The sequence below is a fragment of the Argiope bruennichi genome, chromosome 4, assembly GCF_947563725.1.
Source record: "Argiope bruennichi chromosome 4, qqArgBrue1.1, whole genome shotgun sequence".
NCBI lineage: Eukaryota > Metazoa > Arthropoda > Arachnida > Araneae > Araneidae > Argiope > Argiope bruennichi.
In genome coordinates this window covers 38698967-38721618 of record NC_079154.1, presented here as the reverse complement: position 1 = coordinate 38721618, position 22652 = coordinate 38698967, and the positions used below count along the sequence as shown (strand labels likewise).

The 22652-nt window shown below is 29.1% G+C and overlaps 1 protein-coding gene across 1 annotated transcript; it reads right to left on the bottom strand.

Annotated features, from left to right (window-relative positions):
* Positions 1 to 15902: 15902 nt before the first annotated feature.
* On the bottom strand, positions 15903 to 22396 carry LOC129966141 (uncharacterized). Its single transcript, XM_056080529.1, has 2 exons — positions 21345 to 22396; positions 15903 to 16483 (listed from the first exon to the last, which is right to left on the bottom strand). The coding sequence occupies exons 1-2, from the start codon at positions 22103 to 22105 to the stop codon at positions 16069 to 16071; spliced, it is 1176 nt and encodes a 391-aa protein (XP_055936504.1). The 5' UTR covers positions 22106 to 22396; the 3' UTR covers positions 15903 to 16068.
* Positions 22397 to 22652: the final 256 nt, after the last annotated feature.

Sequence of the window (22652 nt, the reverse complement as noted above, 5' to 3'; positions counted from 1 at the left end):
TAATTTTCATATATAGTTTATTACGTTATAAAAATAAAGATTTAATGTAACGAATACTAATCTTTCCGAAAAATCGCACTTTAATATATTGGTTCTATATATCTCCCCGTTTTGAAATACACTTATTAATGAATACTAAAAAAAAATAATTAATTAAAAGTTAAAAAGTTTCGTTCGTTAAGTAAATTCTGTAAATAAGTTTAGTGTCTTATTTCCAAAAATAAGTTGCATAAGCAATGTCAATTCTAAAATCTTTAAATGAAAGCACGCTATAAAAAAGAAACTTGTCAAATTTTAATATTATATTTTTTATTTATTTTTTACATTAACTATTTTCTTATGCTAGAAAGCTTTAAAATCTTATGTTTTAAATTATTAATAATAATACGTTTATGTATGTATTCATTCCAGGTATATATTTTCATACGTTCAATTTTATTCTCGTTATTTAAATTTCATTTTAGATACGTAATTATTATCAAAATCTCAAAAGTAACGCCTCAGAACGTAAGCGAGATTTTAAAATGCTTAAAAGGGCGCGAGCAACAAGTCATCAATCATATCGTGCACTGATAACGATTCACTTTTCCTTATCTCACATTCCCTTCTCATTATCTCACAGTTGGGATTGGGGGTAGGGAAAAACTGGAACCCGTAAAAATACGGGCAGTGACAGATTTAAGGGAATTTTTGTTTCCGTCTATAGACGGGTCAGCCGTTTTGAAGGGAGAAAAGATTCCGTCTTTTTCCGGGGTTGCCGCTTGGAGGGTTAAAGAGCATGCGAGAAAATTACAAGGAGATCTTTGTTATAGGGCATTGATTGTCTAAGAAAGAATGCTTGTGTTTGTTTCTAAAACTACCAATTAAATTCCAATTTCCGTTCAAGAAAAATAGCTTGTTGACTTCAAAAATGAAGCCGTTATGTAATGTCAGTAATGGCAAAGTCAAAGATCATACTCTCACTTCTAAGCGATGCAACAATTTGAATTTTTTCAATGTTCTAGTTGCCACGTTAAAATCCTGTGATTCATACGTATTCAATTCCTACTATTAGCTCATACTCTTTCTATATATATATCTTGTTCAAATTTTGAATCGTTAGTAAAATACTCTTTATTCGTCCAATCAAGTTCAAATATATTTTTTAAACTTGTAGTGGGTGACACCTGATGTTAATACATTTTTTTTTCAAATATTAAATTTGTCCAATAATTTCTATTTGGTCGCCAAAGTCGCCAAATTTGTCGTCAAGCTCTATTTTGCCACTTAATATTGTAAATCGGTCATATGTATATACATATTTATATTAATTGTAATTATTTAATAAAAAGTAACTAAAATAAAAAAAATGTTGTCCTAAGTAGGAATTGATTTAATTTTTTTTATATATTATTTGTTTTATATTTAATTCATTTCTTTTTTTATTAAACTGAAGAAATAGTAAAGTACTCTGAATCCCAGACTTAATCGTGACAGAAAACAAATTTAAAAAATTCTTTTGTTTCACAAAATGTTCTTGATTTTAATTTTGTGTTATGGTTTAATTAATGAATAATATGCTAATTTGATAGATTTTTCAAACTACAAATTAGTAAAACAAATCAATAATAATATATTGTTGGAAGAAAAATAAGCAATACAGATTAACAATTACAATGTTACCTAACATAGTTCAAGTCAAGGAAATGTAACCATAAAATTTTTAGCGATTTCCGCAACAAAGTATGTTTACTGGCTACTAAAAACCTAGAAACGCTTCTATAAAATAGAATTCAAATAAACTGTCTTTTCTACTTCTGAAGGCACCAAAGTAATATAAATTTATTTCAAGAGATCCGGTTTGTCCAATATTAACTTTATCGTTTCGAACAATAAATGCTTCTGTCAGCATAAGGATTGTTTATTGCTTTGAATAGAAAATGTCTTTATAGAATGGAATAAGGAATAAACGTACTTGAATAAAGCTACAGAGTCTAAATTTTTAAATGTTGTTTATACTTCTTTCCAAACATAAGAAATTGTGTCTGACTAGTTACATTATTCACTTCATATCAAACAACTTGTTGAACATAGGAGGAATGGTACAATATATTCGTCTGGAAAAAAAAGACACAAACATTTACAGAATACATAGAAATAAATAATAAATAATGTAGAATAAAAGATTACATAGGAACACCTGTGTTCTTTTTCTCAGTATATTTTCAGATATATTTCTTAAATCCGAACCATCTATATAATATATTAGAATCAAGTACTTTTCTTAAACTGCAAACTTTGCTGAGGATAATGGTGCTCGAGTAACGCTATATTGAAAACTGATCGTCAGTCTTTCATAAAATTATTATTCTTTCGTACATTATTCCATAATTGTATGAGGTTTTTTATTGTAAGGGGCAGTTGTAAGGGGCAGTAATGCTATCGTGAAAAACTTTCGATCAGCGATATTGATGACCTTCCACGTTCCACTCATTCTTGAGGCTGAAAAATGGAAATGTGTAATAATAACTATCTGTGTGTTTTCTATCCGAAATTCTTTCCTGCATTTGAATTATAAACAGATGACAAATTTAAAAATATTTTTAAACATCTTTAAGCTTTAAAAAATCTATTAGTAGACCCGATACGAGTAAAAAGAAAATCTAAATTTCAAATAATAGATAGCTTACGCACAGTTTATTTTTTGAAAATCTTATATATCATATATATTTTTATTTCGTTATAATATTATGCCAGAGAAGACATTTATATAACCCTGTTTTCAACTTTCATTATCAGCAACTGACCAAAGTTACCAAACATTTCCATAGTATTCTATATTAGTCCAATTTTGTAAGTTGAATTGAAACATCTACAAAATTTCTTCGACAATGATTTTATTAAAATTCTAAATCAGTCATTATTAAGATACTTTTGTAAAAGTTCTATTCTACATAAAAATATTAACTTACTCAAGACAATTCATTTTAATGTATGCAGTCATGTACCAGAATAAATAAACAAATAAGAGTATTTGCATTTTCAGAAGTTTACTAAAATGAGCAACTAACCTTATACGCATCATTGTTGTAATATGAGACTAAATTGATAAATTTATTAAATAAAGAATCTTATTTTCTGCACTAGAAAGAGTTCCAAAATGTCTAAATATGGTCCTATTTTTCATTATATATATATATATATATATATATAGTACGAGATGAGATTTTCCAGAATCCTTAACTATTTCCAAATTACTATTCAGTTTTACTAAAAACAGACACCAGCCATTCAAGGAAAATTCTTTTTCTTTATTGAAACAGTTAAATCAAGATTTGAAGCCACAAGTACTTACAGACGTATACAATTCTCAGTACATTAACAAGAGCAATAGTTCATGGTATCATAAAAATGCCGAAAGGTAACAGTTACAGTTTCTTCCGCTGCTTCGATGAAATTGTGTTGCGCTTATCGACTTCTTAACCATAATTGCTTTCTTTCAAACTGCAAACACCTCGTCTCGACTTTGTCCAGGAATCGATTCTTTCCCTCTTTGAGAGTTGCTGGCAGTTAAGAATGTTCTTTACGACTATCGTTATGACGAAAGCCGTAAAAGATTATTGTTCGAATCCCACACTGCTTTACGCAGGCAGTCGTAGTAAGGAAAACAACTGTCGTTTTCCGTAAGATATTTGGAATAGAAAGTATATCTCTAGATACATATGAAAACTATGCCTAACACCTGCTGAATGGCAACGTAAGAGCCAAAAAGGAAATATAAACATTAAATAGTATTAAAAGTACCAATAGGAACGATAAGATATAAATGCTACTGCAAACATAGTATTGATAATAGGGTAAGGGAAACATAAAAATTGCCATATGTGAATAAAATTAACTGCAACTTATCATTCACTTCATGGGTTCCAGAATTTCCTATCTCCATTCCTTCCTTCTAAATTATTTCAATTCTTGATTTTATTCTATACCAATTGATTTTGGCAACGAGTTTGCCCTCAATAATGGGTTTACTCCATTTATAAATCAATACACAAAGTGATTAAAATATTACCTTGTATTGAATGTACAGTAAAATTAATACGGATTTCTCATAATAATGCAATTTTTTACAGATTGTGTCTGAATTTAAATTAAAATCTTTAAAAATCAGAAAACATTATATGGGAATATTATTGGTATCTATAAGAATGATTTTTTTTTAGTATTAAGAAAGTGTAAAAATAATTTGAGATATTTTTGTAATTTATACCTGAAAATGACACGAGACATCCTGAATTTTTAATTAGCTTTACGTTGATTTTTTTGTTTAATTAATTAATCTTATCTAAAAATTTTGACTAGGACTAAGCTTTTGTTTCGGCATTTATAAGTAACAAACTTCATGATCGGATAAAATTATATATATTTATATTACAAGTAACCTTTCATCTTTATATGTATAGATTCTCATGTTGCTTTTGTACTTTCTATCTATAAATCCTAATTATTTCTGCTCAATTTTCCAATCGTAAAAATTAAAAATAAAGCAATGTAAAATTATATTTTATTTATATTTCCATGCTGCAATTAAAAATTCTACCTTTGCATAAGAGAAAAATTAATATTTAGTGCAAATAAAGAGTTACAGAAGTTTGATTTTCTTCATCTTTTCCGTAATTCCTCAAATGTAAGATATTGTGTAAAAAAAATTTCCAAAAAATCTTGATAGAATCCTTTGACATAAAAATCACCTGCATCTCTAAAATAACCTTTCAATGACCAGAATGGATACAGAGATATGAGACAGGGTTCTGCATCTCTGAAACAGTCGTTTTAACAACACAAAATACTAGTTCTTTCATAAATTTCTCTTCCATTCAAACTAACTCAGTTTTATAAATCGAAATATTGAGTTTATTAATCGATATACAGAAGTATAAATAAAACTAATCCATAGTATATTATCAAATATAAAAAAAATTATTTTTATTTGACAGATTTAAATGTGTAATAAGCATCAGATATTGCATCGAGTGCATCTATAATCAATATGGTTCAAACTGCAATATATTTTTAGTGTGTTTAGACTGCAAAATTGATTAAACGAATATGGAAATCAAAAATATTGGAAATTCTGAAAGTAATTTTAAAATCTGTAATAAGAAGTATTTTCATTCCCATATTTGAATTTTGGAATCTATAAATTTTTTCAAAGGAATAGATGTAAAGTATCTTGTGTTTGATAGGTAATAAACAAAAACAGTTTTGAAAAAGTTTTTTTTTAATTATTATTTTAAAAGTTATGACAATTGTATAAATATAACTCTAAATACTGCATTTCACCTAAAAAATATCGGAACAAATTCGTTTGCGATTCTGACTTAAGATCTTAACCTGAAACGAAACTTTCATATTTTAGGACTAAAACAATATGCAAATTATTCAAAAAAATTAATTTTTGATATATAATCATATTTCAGAACATAAATTTTAGATTAGAAGTTTTATAAAGACAATTACTCAAATTATTTTGTGAGCTTTGATGAACTTCTAAAAATTCTCGTAGAAATCAGAAAAAAGAATATTTTGTCTCATTTGAAATCCTGCAATTGTAGTTCAAAATTTTAATGAAGTTCTGAATATTCCTTTAAATTATCAACTACAATTAAAATTCATTTTCTCAGATTGACCTCATATATTAAAAATAGTTTATCCATAAAAATAGAATTATAAATTTAAAAAAAATAAATGACTATGAAATTCATCGTTTCTTGTAATACAGAAAAGAATCAAAAACTAATTTTTTAAAAAAATGAAAGCACATAATACAAAAGCTAATATTCACAAAAAAAAGTAAAATTGAAATAATAAATATTTCCAATTTTAATTTTAAAGCATCTCTAATCTCTTCGGCTTAGCAAACTTAGATGACAAGCTGTTTTATACAAAAGCTATCAGATTAGAATTATATATTTTGACAGAAAACAGTCATCATGACTCGCAATCTAATATACTTTCTGAAACTTCCATTCATATCTAAATACAAAAATCTATTCAAATAAAAATAGTTTTTGCTGAAAACAAGAATATGTCTCATATATTAGTGATGGAATTCGACAGATTTGTAACTAAAAGAAATATATAACACATTGTTTAATTCACTTAAAATCATATGGTATCAACTAAACTGACAAATGTAATTCATTGCTTTAGTGAGTTGATAAATGCATGAGCTATTCAAAGGATTTGATGCTATTAAATGCTTTATTAAGATATTAATTTCCCATTAAATAATAGCATTCCATCATCTCTTATCCTAATAGCTAAGGGTTGCAATACTGGTTAACAGATTCATCGATAAATAGCGAAATTTAACCTCAAATTATTGCCCTATAATTCAGCAATGTTTTTAGCTTTAATTCGTAAATTATATGTAAAACATTGTGTCCATTTTGAATTAATAAATTGGATCGCAGTTGCAACTTTTAATAATGTGGTAATTATTTTTAATTGCAATATATATGACCGAAATATAGTAAATCGATTTATGATTTTTAACAATATTAAACCAACAATAGTGAAATTTGTAAGATTATTTTTTATATCAAAATTATTTTTTATAAAAATTAGATTACAATTAGATGGGAAATCATTTATCAGCTATGGTTTTTAAGTGTTTAGTTTTTTAAATATGTTGTCAAATCGAATATTGGATTAAAAATTTCATTATTGTTATATTTTATGAAATATTGTTCACATATATTCTCTGTAATTTGCTAAAAAATAGCTAAATTCCCTATACCTTGTTTATCTTAAATATACAGTAAATTTTCATATGTTTTTTTTCATAGTATTAAAAATCAAATCAAATATTTTGTTTTATATAGAAATTACTGAAACATACAAAAAGATAATTATTTAAATAAAATATCTTGTATTATACTATGTTTTTAAAGGGGTTAAAAAGTTTAAAATAATTTATCCTAACCCCATACCGATTGCCTTGAAAATTTGTGTTTGTGAATTTTTTTACAATCTACAATTGCAAATTTTCATTTTAATCTATATGGGCCGAGGAGAAATTATTTTATACTTTTGTCTGTTTTAAAACAATCTATACATATACATATTAAGCTATACATATATACATAAGCTACGCATATTAAATATTCTATGGATTCTTAATTGAATTGTTAAGACACCACATTTCCAAAATAAAAGATATCTAATTAGATCATTAAAAAAGCTAAAGGTTAAAAGGAATTTTAATATAACTACGATTCATCTAATGAGATGAGTACTGGTACATGGGTCAATATTTAAAAGATCAATTAACAACTTGAACGTGCTTAAGTGCATATGGGTTTTTTTATGTTCTTGTGTAATATTAGAAAAATCAATAACTTCTCAAATTAGATGCAGCCTTTAATTAAAGGCTGAAATAATTCATAGATCAATGACTAAAACAGATACATTTGAAATTTTTATCGTTATTATTTATGTCTTCTATAAATGAAAACCGAATTTGCAAGCTGATATTATTCTAGATTTTGATTTAACACAAGAGGCTTAATACATTTAGATTCGAAAGAAGTTCTTCTGTCGTCCAAACTAAAACTGTTATCCAAAAAAGTTGTAAATGATTTATAACTATATGCATTTATAGAGAAAGCTACTAGAGTTTAAATTTTAATTTTATTGCTACATTCCTTTTTATAGAATTCTAATTTAAATTTACATAAGTTGCACGAATCATTTTCTCATTCTCGTGTAAAACATATGCAAAAATAAAGTATTATAATTGTCGAAACGTTTGAATTCCTGATGTTGACGAGTCTGCCATATCACAGACCTTCCTAAGTCCGAAAAACCTATTTTTTCGAATTATATCTGTCTGGAAAAAACGATATTCCATATCTATTTAAGCTAGACAGATGAAATTTGGTATATGATCTGTATACCAAATTATTACATTTTGTCAACTTTTGAACAAATGAATTCATAGGAAGTCTTTTTTTAATATAAGTTATACGATAACTATAAAATATTTGATATATAGATTTAATATTAAAAGATACATAGATTTAATACTATATATAATATTTAATATTATATATTATAATTATTGATAGTTATCAGTTCTGAACCAAATATCGTCAAGAGGCTGATCATCTCCAAGTTCTGTACTTTTGAATCTATAATTCAAATGTACAGAAAATAATACGATAATTCAAACTCGTATCAAATTAAATAAGTTAACATCGTAAATATAAATCCTTATAAAATTTTAAATTACATCCGACTGTCTGTCCGTCTATCTTTCACAAGACTCAAAACTTCAGTGAAGTACCAACTGTAATGAACTTAACGCCTTCGCCTATAATGCATCTGACACGCTCATCGAATTACTTAAGATTTAGAACTAAGCAACAGAATTAAGTATTTAAAATTAAATATTTAATAATGCAAAAATCCCTTAGCAATGCTTCAATACCTCAAATGCTCTATGTATTTTAACTAACTAACTAACAATGAGTGAGGGTCCAATCATTAATGTTAAGTTTCTTTTAAGTTTTCCAAGGAGTAAGATCAGCTTTTCTTTGTTCAATCCTTATTCTTAAGCATCAGTGTAAAGCATCACACTTACAGATAAGTTGAAATAATGAACTAACAATAAATGTCTAAACTAGGATGTGTCCTCTAATTAGGAAGTTAGAAAATTTGTATGCAAGGAGATTAAATGCATGAAATGTGTTAAGTGATCCTATGATTTCAATTGCAGCTCATTCAAATTTTCGTTTCATTTGGTTGGAAAAAAGATGTTCAATACATATATATATTCGTTTATCTGTATTAATTGATTCATAGCGATTGATCACCGTAAAAATTGCTAAAATTCGCCCGTTTTTCAGCTGATCATCAGTGGCATGTGTTAAATAATACATAGCTACATTTTTATAGAGTTTGCGAGAGTATTGCGGGGTCTTCCCTCCGCTTTTTTTAAGGTTTATTTTAAAGCTATATCTTCCTAAAGAAATCGAAGCAATAGAATTTTGTTATCTATCTTTTACAATCACGGATATTTCTCCATACAATGTCTTTTTTGTAAAAGTAGCACGGAGAACAGGGTAAGCAATTCTCTGGTGAAAAATTACTCTGGATGTCTCTCTCACCCGATACTCGAGAGATCAATGAAGTGTTTTAACAACAAAAAGCCAGACGCATGCATCATCCCAAGGCTCTCTTATAGTACCAATTTGAATAGATTTATTCTGAAATTGTCTTACGAAATACCACTGAGGAAAGTGAATTGATGAGAATAAAAGAAATGGATAAAATAACAATTCAGAGAAATTCTTCAGTTGAAAAGTATTCAAACAGATTAAAAGTATATTTCAATTCCCATTAAACTAAATTTTTCTATATGTGAATTTTAATATCTAGTTTGTCGAATTATCAAAACATGAAAATAATAAAATTGTCACTAAAATAGAAATAAGAAGTTATCAAAATAATGAATCTATTCTTTATACCAATGAGTTATGTAAATTCTGGATTCAAAATCAAATTTTAGCTTATCAGAATCCAAAGTAATTGTCTTATTTATTAACATTTTTTTGTTTTGAAATTACCTATACTCATAAGCGCTTACGTATAAAAATTTAAGCATTAGTATCCAGTTTTATGTTTTTATATGTGTTTAAGATATTCTAATTCCGCAATTAATAAAATTAATTAATAAAATGTAAACCGCTTGAAATAGCTCACATAAAATTCCCTTTTTAATTTATGCTCTTCGCTATGATTAACTCACTAGGAAACGATTAAAGCAAATATTTTCTTTAAAAAAATCGCTCAGTAAGGATTTTACTAAACAGAACTAGAATATTCTTGACAACGAAAACTAAAAATTTTATTTTTAAATAAAGTGGAATTCTTCGTAAAGGAATTTTATATTCGAAAGTAAATTTGGACACATAGAACTAATGCTTCATTTTAGTTATCAAATGAAAGATAATTATTTGTTTTTCCTTCAAGTATGTTACTTACAAATAAAATATGTGATGTGATGCAATAATTTTCAAATTTATAACCACAAATCAGCACGCTCAGAAAAAAAAAATTGTGTAAAATCACGTCAAAATTTATTTAATATGTTAATAATTACAATGAACTTAATTTAAATAAGCTAATAATAAAAAAAAAAGTTTAAAAAATAATGAATATCGCATAACTTGCAAATCTAAATAAACATGATATTTTGCATGATAAATAATCTTTTAGACGAATACTACTGCGCCAATATTATATAACATATGTATGGTGTTTTTAAATATTGTTTTACTTGCCATCTTTGGCACGTGAAGGTTCGCCAATCTTAATGCATGGTAAAATTTTCTGTTAAATATACTATGTCTTTTGATTGCTTCGCCATCAAAAGAATTTTAATGAAATTTTGATAGTCATATAACTCACTCGTACTATTATAAAGTCCTTAAGCAATAATGTACTATGTGTCATTCCAATTTCCTGTCAGCTCCCGCATAATTTCAGCTTCAAATTAAAGTGAAAATGATTATACTGCAATTTATACAAACACTTTTTTACTGAAACCAAGCATTGTTTTTAATACGAGTCTTTCAGCATTGTTTTCTTATATGTACTACAGAATAACTTTCATAATTTATGTAATATCTCAAGAATTATTTATCAAAAATTTCTCAGATTCATCATAAAATTCAGCTTTTAGTTTTGCTTTCAAAAGGATTTAAATAAAGAGGAATAACAAAATTTTGTTTTGTTTCGGCTTATAAATATACTTCAAAAAATTATGAATAATAAATTTTATATTCATATCAGGATTTATATTCTGAGAAGTATTCTAGCCACTTTTAATTAAGTAAATGAATGTTGAAGTTTTAAAATATTAGAAGAATCAACATTTTTATAATCTGAGGCCAATCAGTTTTGAGAAACCCTAAGCGTTGATTAGCGCATCATCTTTCATACAGGTCAATGAAGTGGTGTAAAAATCGCCCATTTTTACTGAACAGTGATATTCAAATATTCCTAAGTTTAGTTTAGTTTAGTTTAGTTATATTAACGTCCCGTTTGAAGCAACGCTAGGGCTATTTTGGGATGGACCTCGTAATTTTGAACCGCGGTCAGATGACGAGGACGACACCTGAGGTGGCATCCCCCTCTCCACACCACACCACACCAGCGGGAGGACATTTGGTCAGGACGGATTTAACGTGCAACAGATTCTCTTACGCGACGGTTCTTCAATGGAATCGGGTCTCGAACTGGAAACCCTCCGGTTCCGAAGCCAAGACCTTACCACCAGGCCACCGCGGCCCTCAAATATTACTAAATCATTCGGTTTTAAGGACTGATTTAGTTTATGGGAGTGCCAAATATTTTTTTAAATATTTGTGTCTCAAGAATATTTTGTTAAATGATTTACAGACTGAAATTACATAAAATATAATTTACTTCCTGTATACCATTTTAACACATGTATTTCTGTTATTAAAGGTTTAAAAATTATATATTATACATCCTGAATTAAAAGGGTGTATATTAAGTCATGTTTGCCTTAACAAAGTTCATTTACTGAATAATGTAGCTAATGTAAAAGATCATAGATAAATATTTTTTCAATTTTTTGTTAGAAAATGTTTTATATTTGATTTCATACAGACACATGCTGAAAATTACATTATTCAAGAATTAATTTTCAGTAACAGTTTACTTATTTTCTTATTTGAGTGCAATGAAACTTGCACCGAAAATAAGGAAAGAAACGATCAATGAATTAAATGATCAATTAAATTATCAATGGATGTCAATGAATTCAGTAAAATAAAGCATGCACTAAATAAAGTGTGCAAGACAGGATTAATGGAATGCAAATCAAGCTAAGAATGTATGAATACCAGCATGAGAATTTATTGCTTTAAAAGGCATATCCTTTGAATAAAAAAAATGCCCGATATGTTTATTGTTCTACTGCAAACTGCATCATACTTACATTTATTTAATGATAGGTACGACTTTAACACTTATTTATACTATTTTGTAATTGCAAATTTTTATTCTATTAAACATTTTTAGTCAAAATGCCTAATAAGTTTCATTGAATAATATTTATATTCATTTTGATATAATTTTAACATTCACACTTTTTCTCTTAATTCCTGCTAAACGTTCTTCTGTGACACCCTCTTTTTGTAGAAATGCAAAGAGTAGCACCATATTTATTTTGTACTGAAATTAACATATTTCCGCATTCCTGACTCACCTTAAAATTTCGCAGAAAACTTTTCAAGACCAATCTATGTAATTAAATTAGCCTTAAAAATGGTAGTTAAAATATCCAAATCCATAAATTCGCAAAGCACATTAGCAAAACAAATTTTCCTGTTACTGAAGTTAAGACATTATCTGAAAGGTCTCGGTTATATTCGACATCAAATTAATGAAAATGTTTCAAGACAACTTAGATAAAATTTAGCTAAAATCTTCAAAGTAATTCAATTTAGACTACTGTAGTTTAATCTAGGAATGAGACGGCGAGTACGGTCAAAGCTAGTTCCGGTGGAAATGGGGATTTCCTCTGAAAAGCATTTTATCTAATATTTCCTCAAAATCGCTGAGTTATATTTCAAAAGATTTAATAATATATGTTTGAATATAATGCTAACCATTGGTGGAATCGCATCTCTTTAATCAGATGACGCTCAGTCAGTAACACTGGAAGACAAATCGCTTTAAGAAATTCTAAACAACCTTACGAAGATAATTTCAAATGAAACAGATGTTGAATAATGTTTAGTACCATGATCGCTAACTTTAAACCAATTACATCTGCCAGGATGCCAACTTGAAATAGAATTGAATTTTATTTCGGATACTATCTTTTCCACATTTTATTTTTATGTCTGACCTTCAGTAGATTAGAAGTCCTTTGCGCTGAAAATTGGATAAATATCTAATACAAGTCATATGTTATCACTTATTTTATGAAGGAATAATTCAACAGGGTGTTGCCGAATTCGACCAACAAATTCAGAGGGGTCATACTAAGCATCAGGAAGATAATGAATCGCCATACAACATGGGGTCCCAACCGACGTTTAATTGGAGAAAATCGTAAAAATATTGAGTCTGAGAACTGTTGGAAACTAAAAAAAATAGTTACAACTACAATTTTTTTTTAATGTGAAAGCACATTCTTAAAAGGTTTTTTTCATGCTGGTAACATGCGGATTTGATGATCTAAGGAGTCCAAAATTACTGAAAACGAAAAAGTAGTTTAGAACCCATATTTGTAAAAATATTAAAAACTTGAAGAAAACTAAAAGCTTGAAAATATAAGGAATTTTATATTCCATAATTTGATACAAGTGCGTATTGTGAGAAAAGAGGAGTGTTAAAGATATTCAAGAAAAACTAAAATGGGAACCAGAAAACATCGCGGAAACATCACTACCGATGTTCTCGGAGAGCGTTGTGAAACTCGAAAGACAAATCCAGAGCAAGTATAATAGGCATTTAGTATATGGAAAAATTACCAGAAAACATAGGGTAGCAGGTAACGTTTATTCAGTGTAACGTCAATTTTTGAGGTCATTCTATTTTGAAAAATGAGATAAAAGTCAAATTGTTTTCATTTTAGTTATTAATTTTCCAAGTCCAAGCGGAATCATGACAGAATATCGAGAAGTCTTATATTCGATTCCATGGAAAATTACTAGTATACCCAGTCTCAAATTTGTTATCAGTGAAGTGGATATGTCTGCAGAATATTCATTCCAGGGGAGTGGGTGGAAATCTTCAGAAGCTTTGCAGGATTAAATATCGCCATCAAACCACCGTCTTAAAAGTTCAAAATAAGGTCATTACTAAGGTATATTTGTGGTAACAAAGGATATATTAATTTATAAATCTTAAAAACTTAATATGAAAGTATGCTTCTTTATATACGGAACTATGCACGAAACTCATGTTTTTTCCCCACACTGGGTAATGTCCTATAAATTCTAACATCAAATATCAACTAAAAATATCACATTGCAATAAACAGTAAAATTCAATATTGCTACGAAATTTCCGGGTTCGTTTGGATAGTGGAAGTTATATGGTGTAGAGAACGCTTAATCAGCAGGCGGCAGTAGAAAAAAACAACGACGTTTTATTTACCCGAAGACAGGACAGCACAAAGACGACAACTATTTACAGCATAGAGAAGGCAATTATCTTCAAGCCGAGACGTGCACACAGCAGCATACAACGAGACTCTACTGCAGACAGTAGCGCACAGCTTAGTTCAGCACTAGCTTGACTCCGTCGCTGCTCTGCTAATCTCTGGAAGACTCGTTTTTCACCGTCGATTCCGACTACCACTGCGGCAGCTGCGGACTGCCTTCTTTTATAGGTCTCAGGAGGCGGGGCTAGAAGCCTCTCAACCAATCAGGAACTTTCGAGGCGTATCTCGATTCCTAATGGATGGATCGGGATAATTCGATGTTTCGGGTATAATCTATTTTGGCGCCAAAGTCACCAAATTCGTCGCCAAGCTCTGGGACCTCCGACGCGACACCCGGACTCCGTCCAATACCGATGACTGTAAAACAGTCTTTCTGATGATGGAACCAACTATGCTGGAAAGCAGCATCACAGATTCGTAACATTATGTTAAATACCCATCTAATTTTGACAGCAAAAAAAAATAATAAATAATCGAAACCAAAGTCTTAAACCTCAGAGTAGAATAATACAAGTATTTAGTATTATCTTACTATTATCCTAAGAGATAATAGTAGGATAATCCTAAGTTATTCTCTTAGGATAATAACTAAAGTTTGGTGGATATGTCTTGCATTATTCTCGTATCACTTAAATTTGCTCTATGCAGTGTATCCATTATTGAAGTCATTAAAATTAACAATATATATTATTTATGGGAGAGAAGTTCCATTAAGAAATCATAACTTCTTTTAAAGGTATGGTGTAGTCTATTAGGCACTTTTCCGAATTATTCATTTAAGGTTAAGAAAAATTTTTATGCATATGTATTAAATTATATATAGTTAAAAATCAAGATAATCCAGGCGGCTTAATTTATTTTTTTTATTTATTTTTTCTTATCATTTAATATAAATTTATTTGGAGCAGAGTTGTGTATAAGTTTGTAATTCTAATCAAATGCTAATTTTCTAGAAATATTTTTATGCACATTTTCTGAATTTTCATAGTTTTTTTTTTCTGAACTAAAATTGACTTTTAACTACCTTAAAATCCAACAGATGTATACCCTATTTTTTTATGCATACCCTATTTTCTTTAAATGTTTAACGGAAATCTTTATTACGAATCTTATTTAATTTTCTCAAAAACTAAGACACCTGGAGCATTTCAATCTAAATACAATATCATTTTGAGGAAAGTCATTATAATGTACTTTTTCACCCAGGGCTTTCAAACATTCATATTTCTAACAATACATTTTATGACACTATTTTACAAGAAATTAAATATATATTTTGATGAAAAACTATTTAAAAAAAGTCGTTTTTCGTCCATGTTTGCTTATTTCAAATTCCACTGTCCCCTTAATAGAGTTGATCTTTCATAAAGTATGATAAATTCAATGGCGACTCCATTTATTAAGTAAACATCCCATTTTGGAACTGTAAAGAGTTAAGAAGATCTTCATATTCTTCAATCTCAGTGCAATGACTGTCGAATTAAGGGACAGATAATTTATTCTCATGAAGAAGTTTTAAGAAGCATGCGGCTACGAGCCTGTACCCAACAATAGCATATTTTTCTGGCATATACAAGATTTCAATAGATTTTACATGCATATTTTTGTGTATACAATAAAGATACTCATTTTCTTTCCCTAAAAGATTTTATTTCCAAATTTATGAAAAGTAATTTTTAAGGTTTAACAAGTGTATAAAAAGTTGATTACATAAAATATATGCTTTGCTTATGAAATAAGTTAAAAAATATACATACAAGAGCAAAGCGAGGTATCAATACATTATAAATTATTCATATAAATAATTTACTAAATTATTAACATCTAAGGTTTAAATATTCTCTTAATGAATGTGCCATTCCCAATTGGTAGATTCCATAGGGTAGTTGATAATTAAGATTCAGATAGCTTCGAACAGCAATTCTACACAGATGTTGCAGAGACCTCGGAATAATGTCATTTGTCTCAACAGTTTCTTCAATAATGTAAAATTTATAATACCCAATCATGCTATACAGTCTTCTTGGCGAAATTACATTTCCAAAAAGGAAATGGATTTCATTTCTGCTGAGATATGGGTCGGGAATGGACCTCCAGATGTAAAGTAGACCATGCCAAAAAGGATAATGAAATGTCACATAGTAGAACAGTTGTAGTAGTAAGAAAAGTCTTTGATTAGCAATATTTTTTCGAAGAAGACGTCTTAATATTCTGCTTTCCAAAAGTTCGCTGCTGTAAAGGAAATTCAAATACCGATATAATTTCAATAATATCGATAGAATTTCTATAATATTCAAATATAATTTCAAGCAGAATTAGTTTTTAGTAAAATCCATATTAAAATTATGTAAATTTAGCTGTAAAGATCTAGTGTGCTCATTCCTTCAAGGATGCCAACAGTACAAAGTCGCCAAACAAAATGGCTGACCATATAAACAATATTATAAAACAGTTACAGTTTCCCATTCATTCTTACTAAAATTACGAGATTTATTGGTAAAAATTATTTTATCTAAAAACACTTCTTTTTGAACTTTTATAGGTCAAATTGAATTTCCTTTGAATTCTGAAATAACGAAATTTAGGAAACCGGCTGTGCTGGTCTTTAGGTTCTTTCGACAATAAGATTCGAACATCTACGGCATCTAATGAAGGCACCGGGCATAAGTTTACCTTAAAAACACATCCTATGATTTCGCTAGCAGCGGGAAGGGGGACATAGTAGCTTCGCTAGCTTATTAAACTTAAGGATCCTAAGAATAACAAGAACAGCACAAGTAAAAATGGAAACATCCGTTGCAAATAGCTTCGTTACTAGAAACCGGTGCTTTTCTTAAAGAGAAATTTAAAGGAAATAAATACAATCGCACTGTTTAACCAATTTCTTCATTTGAAAAGCGATCAATTTCCATCAAATACAATAGAACTTTTCAACAATGAAAACGTCTTTCGGTTGGCGCCATATATAATTTCGAAATGCAGAGATCAAATTCACAAATACAATATCCCTCATGACATTTTTGATCATAATATTTCGAATTATTTCATTAACAGACATCAGATTATTGAATACTCACACACTCGCCGAATAATCAAAAGAAATCTATGAAAAGACCAATAAATCGCAAAGAACTCCATTAGAATTATGTTAATTCTGTTATTATATCAAAATAAAAAAAAGTGTGGGATACAGACAAACGATTCAATAAGTTCAAGCAGATTTTATTTTATTTCCTGACAAAAACAAACGCTTTTAACTAGAATAACATAATTTGGTAAGAATTGTAAAGGATTAAGTGTTGTCTGATTTCAGTTCACTTTAAAAATAACTTTAAATGTTTTATTAACAGCAAAACTACCTTCAATTATAAAACTTAATTTAAGTTCTTTAATGGATTTTTATTCGTCTATTAATTTAGTTTCCATTTATTACAAAACTGATATAGTAGATGTACAACTCAAAAGCAAAAAAATGTAAACAAGTCAATATTACTAGGAAACATTACAAGGTTCCTAGGAAAATTTTACTTTTTTTTTTACCATATTGGCGACAAATTTGGGGTACAATAAACTAGGATTCAACCAACTCAGCTTCTATTACAATATTTGAGCTGTGTATAATATAAAGCTACGCCAATGAAATGGTGGCTCTCCAAAATCTATTGTCACAACATTGGCATGATGTAGAGAAGAGTGAATAGGCTGATATCTAAATCATCTTAATTTCCATTTAGAATGGATGTTCATAGAATGCAAATTGAAGGGAGATACCTTGAATAAAAACATGGTGAATGGAAAGGGTTTGCGATATATTCTAGCAAGACAATTGGATTGATGCTAGCGTAGTGTTCTTTCTAACGAGTGTTTGAAAAATACGAAAATAAGTGAAATGTTACCTATTTGGCGCAGCAATGAGTGATCATGAATTAAAAAGTTTTATTAATTGCTGTAGATAATTTGTATGTAATAAAGATAGGGTTTGGAATGCAACAGGGAATTCAATTCCTTACCCAATTTGGATACATGCTGTACGTGTGCTTGAGTCGGGAATATGTATCAGAACTGCTCGTTTTTATAGAACCACATCAAGATTAGAAGTCATTCAATAAGCTCTCTAAACTCAACAGATGAAATAAGACTAAGTCATTAATCTATTAACGTGTACTGCTAAAATTGGAAAGCAACTTATCGAATTCTTTTCTTTAACGTTAATTTGGATAAATTAATGTTTCATTATGAAGTTGCGCGAGAATTGCTGTCAGGCAGGCTTCATAATTTTGAACCATTGTGAGGTGAGAACATTTTTTCCGAAATTACATTCTGAAAGCTCTCGTAAAACAACAATATAAATATATATGGCACTCTTAAAACAAGCCATGGTTCACCAGTTCAATAGACATATCGGATTTTCAGCAATTCAAAATTGTTATTCAGCTTTCTTTAATATAAAATTCTAAAAATAAAATAAAGTTCAACAAGACTCATGACCTTCAAGATTTTGCATAAATTCCGTGATATTTTGTAGGAAGGGGGAGTGAAGATAACACCTGTATGTGAAACATAAAAGAAAGTTTTGGTGATACCAATCACAGGGATTTTGATCTTAATGAAGAATGAGTTCCATTTTCCAGCACTAATGAGCTCTTATGGACATATAAACTTCTGTTTAACTCAGGGAAAGTTGGAATAAAAATGGAAATATTGATCTAAACATGTGTACTACGCAAAATGAAAAGTTATTATTCGACTTTTTAATTTTAGTTTTTATAATTGTTCCATTATAAATATGCGATGGCTGCTTTGTTGATCTTTTTATTTAAAAGTGTTTACCACAAACACGGTTAATTCAAATAATTCGAAGGAGTTTGGTTGCGATGATGTTTATACTGGGCTTCGAATTCAAAAATAAAAGGCTATGTTATACAGCATTAAAGTAATATTAAAATATATAAATGCTCCCTTTGAAATAGTAACAATCATTAATTTATCATCCTTATCAAGAAATATTTTGAAACGGAAAGTGTTTCCTATGATATGCTTTACTTTAATTACAGTTTCCTGAAAAATCAGATTTAATGTTAATCCAATTTAATATAAAATCAGTTTTACCGTATTGTTCAGATTGTTTAGATTTTAAATAAAATTAATGGAAACTCGAACAACGAAAATTCTTACATAAACTTTTATTAATGTTGAGACAATTTTAGCAATTCCAGTGACTTTGAAATTCTCAAAATAAATCCGTATTCCTCTTTAAGTAATCTTCTTAAAGCGATCCTTGTCATCAACTTTTAAGAATGCTTCACTCTTTTAATAATTTCGACCTATTTTACTTAATGTTTCAAATAGTAATCTTAAAGTTCAACGAAATACAATATTTCAAGTATCTAGAGCTATATTTTTAAAGGGAAAAAAACTAAATATATTTCTTTTTTCGCTAAATATATTTCTCTTTTCGCACCATTAAAACACCTCGAACACATTTGTAACATCAAAAGACTTCAATGAAAAAATATTGATGGTTAAATAGCATGCACGATACCACTTAAAATACAAGATAATTCTTAAAATTAATTTTGAATTGCATACGCTCAAATTTTGAATTAACATTGAGAATCTATGAAAATACAGAAAGAGTGGCGGCATTCTCGAATTTAAATTTTTAGAGATATTTAATAAATTTATTTTCTAAAAATACTAATCAACATTTCAATGCCAAATTATGATTTTAATAATAAAATCTTACTTTACTGCTTTTTCTACTTCCAATATTGTGTCAATATCTAAGTAAAATTGTTCATAAATTTAAATAATCACAGAGGAAGTTAGCGAAAATACAAAAGGACGACGTTGCCAAGAAAAAGAATCTGTGGTGAATAGCATATAAGCCAGTTAACAGCCCTGTACCTACAATTGTTTTGCTATCATGGTCATGTTACTGGACTGCGAACCACAAGGTCCCAGTACTATCCTCGCGCATCTCAATTTGCCAAAAATCGAATAACTTGAAAATTTTGAAATACATGAACATACAAAACTAATTGATATGAATTAGGATTAATAAAAGATAAATACTAAAAGACTTAGATAATACAAGTTTAGATTTAAGTTATATTATTTCCTAAAATGTAGTTAAGTCATAAATAAGAATGAAAGTAATAGTCTGGTGGCATATGACAAATCATATCTGAAGATATCCGCCAATCATTTTCAAAATTCAACACTTTCAAAATTCAATGCCACCGCAGCTACATATTTGGTGGTTTTTGTGCTAATGCGCCAATGAAGAGCAACCCTGTTACGTATCAACGCCACCGCAGCTACAGATTTGGCGGTTTTTGCGCTAATGCACCAATAAAGAGCTATTAACACTCTTTATTGGCGCATTAGCGCAAAAACCGCCAAATCTGCAGCTGCGGTGGCGTTAATTCGTAAGTACCCATAAAATTTATGATTCAATCCATAAAACTTCTGGTTCTGCAGACGCCTGAAAATATAATGTCAAGTACACAAAAATTAACTTATAAATATACTCAATTGCTAGATCTAAGCATTATTAAAAAAGCTGAAATACCAGTTCAATGTATACGGAGATGAACAATTTGAATCTGAAAAGACAATTATGAACATATAACATTCCATGTTCAAAAAAAAAAATGGGAAAATCTGAGACTTTTACTGAAATAATTTCCCGATAAATAAAACTGAAGACAATCTTCTGAAAACAATCTTCTAAGCAAACATTTTATTCCAAATACAATTTATTTCATGATTTTATACCTAACTTAAATAAGATATTTGCTTCATTTTTAAAATTTTATTTAAAATTGAAAAATATTCTGCAGTATATTGTTCGGAATTAAAAAATTAAAACAAATATTAGATTAATGAATTAAACTACAATATTAATAAGCCCAGATCAAATATTTTTATTTGCCTATATGCTTCCGTTCAAACTGCTAGTCAACAGAATAAAAATAAATAATATATACAAATAATAATTGATATAAATAACAAATTTTCCGCATTTCATGAAGTTATAACTTAAATTCTAAATAAGATTCAAATTATTATATAGCTAAAATATACTTACAAGACTTCCAAGTAACCTCGGGGTTGAAAGCGGAAAACAGTACCATACTCAAGAAGCGTGCTTATATTTCCTGGTCTATGAAATAAGATGCAACCATTGACGGGATCCAGCCCCCAGTCAGACACTTGCCAAATATTGTATCTGACTTGCATTGCGTGGTGTAGGACATAACCAACGAGTATTGGGTTTTCTCTGTAAAAGATCCAAGAATCAAATCTACACGTAATAGCGAATTCTACCACAAGATTCGAGTCTGTGCAGTATGGATACAAAGCGAATATAAGGTTCTCGAATAAAAATATAACATTCTTCTTGCACGTGTTGAGTTTCAGAAGCTTAATTACTTTCAAATATTTTCTCAGCTTCTCCATTTTGTTTTTTGCTGATACGATGGGTTTAATAATGAAGTTTTGAAGATCGCGGGTATATAGACATTCGCAAACAAATATTACTCCCAAGTGAAATGTCTCGCATTCTTCAGTGTCATCTGCGTTAGGTGCAACGTCTCTCAAACTGCCTTCCAAGTTTGTTGGTAGATCTAAATGAAGTGTGTACAGAATCTGCCTTCTTGGTTCCATCAACTTTCTACATTGTTCTTCTGTGAAGGGAGTTTTCATTCGAAGTGTATTCTCGCATGCACTTAAGTCCAAATAAGTAAGAGATCTCTGAGCAATGAAACTGTACACAACTACATCGCGAGGTACTTCAAGAGAAATCGTTTCAAATTCTATTTCATCATAAAACTGAACTTCCATTTTCATGAAAAGCACACAGGCGAATATAATCCCAATCAATTTCTAGCACTAATTTTATTAATAAATATTAGGTGGACTCAATGCAGAACTCAATTCCAATTAAATAAATAAATACATCTTCCAATCTTTATGTCATGCAAAGATCTGCTACCTGAGCCCTCCAATCCAGAAACTGATAGAGAGATTTAATAGCAATTAGGTTAACCTTTTGCACATTAATGGTTGAGTTGTATTCACTACCATCCCGTTTCAAAAGGCAACGAAACGTTTTCTACAAAGTTCTGATGGAGCCACAGCAGCATGATGAATATTATGGTATTTTGAAAATAAAATAACTCCTCCCCTTTCGGTGGAAGTGTTAGCAAATCACTTTTAAAGTTCCAAATCACATAAGATGGCGGAAATGTATTCTCGATAACAGATTTAATGTGTCACAGAGTCACACTTTGCATGTTTACTGCGATCGAATTCTAAATCTTGAGCTCTCCTGACACAAAACATAGATCTTACCATCAATCTGCTCAGTTTTTGTCCTTCCACTGTCCTAGGTATT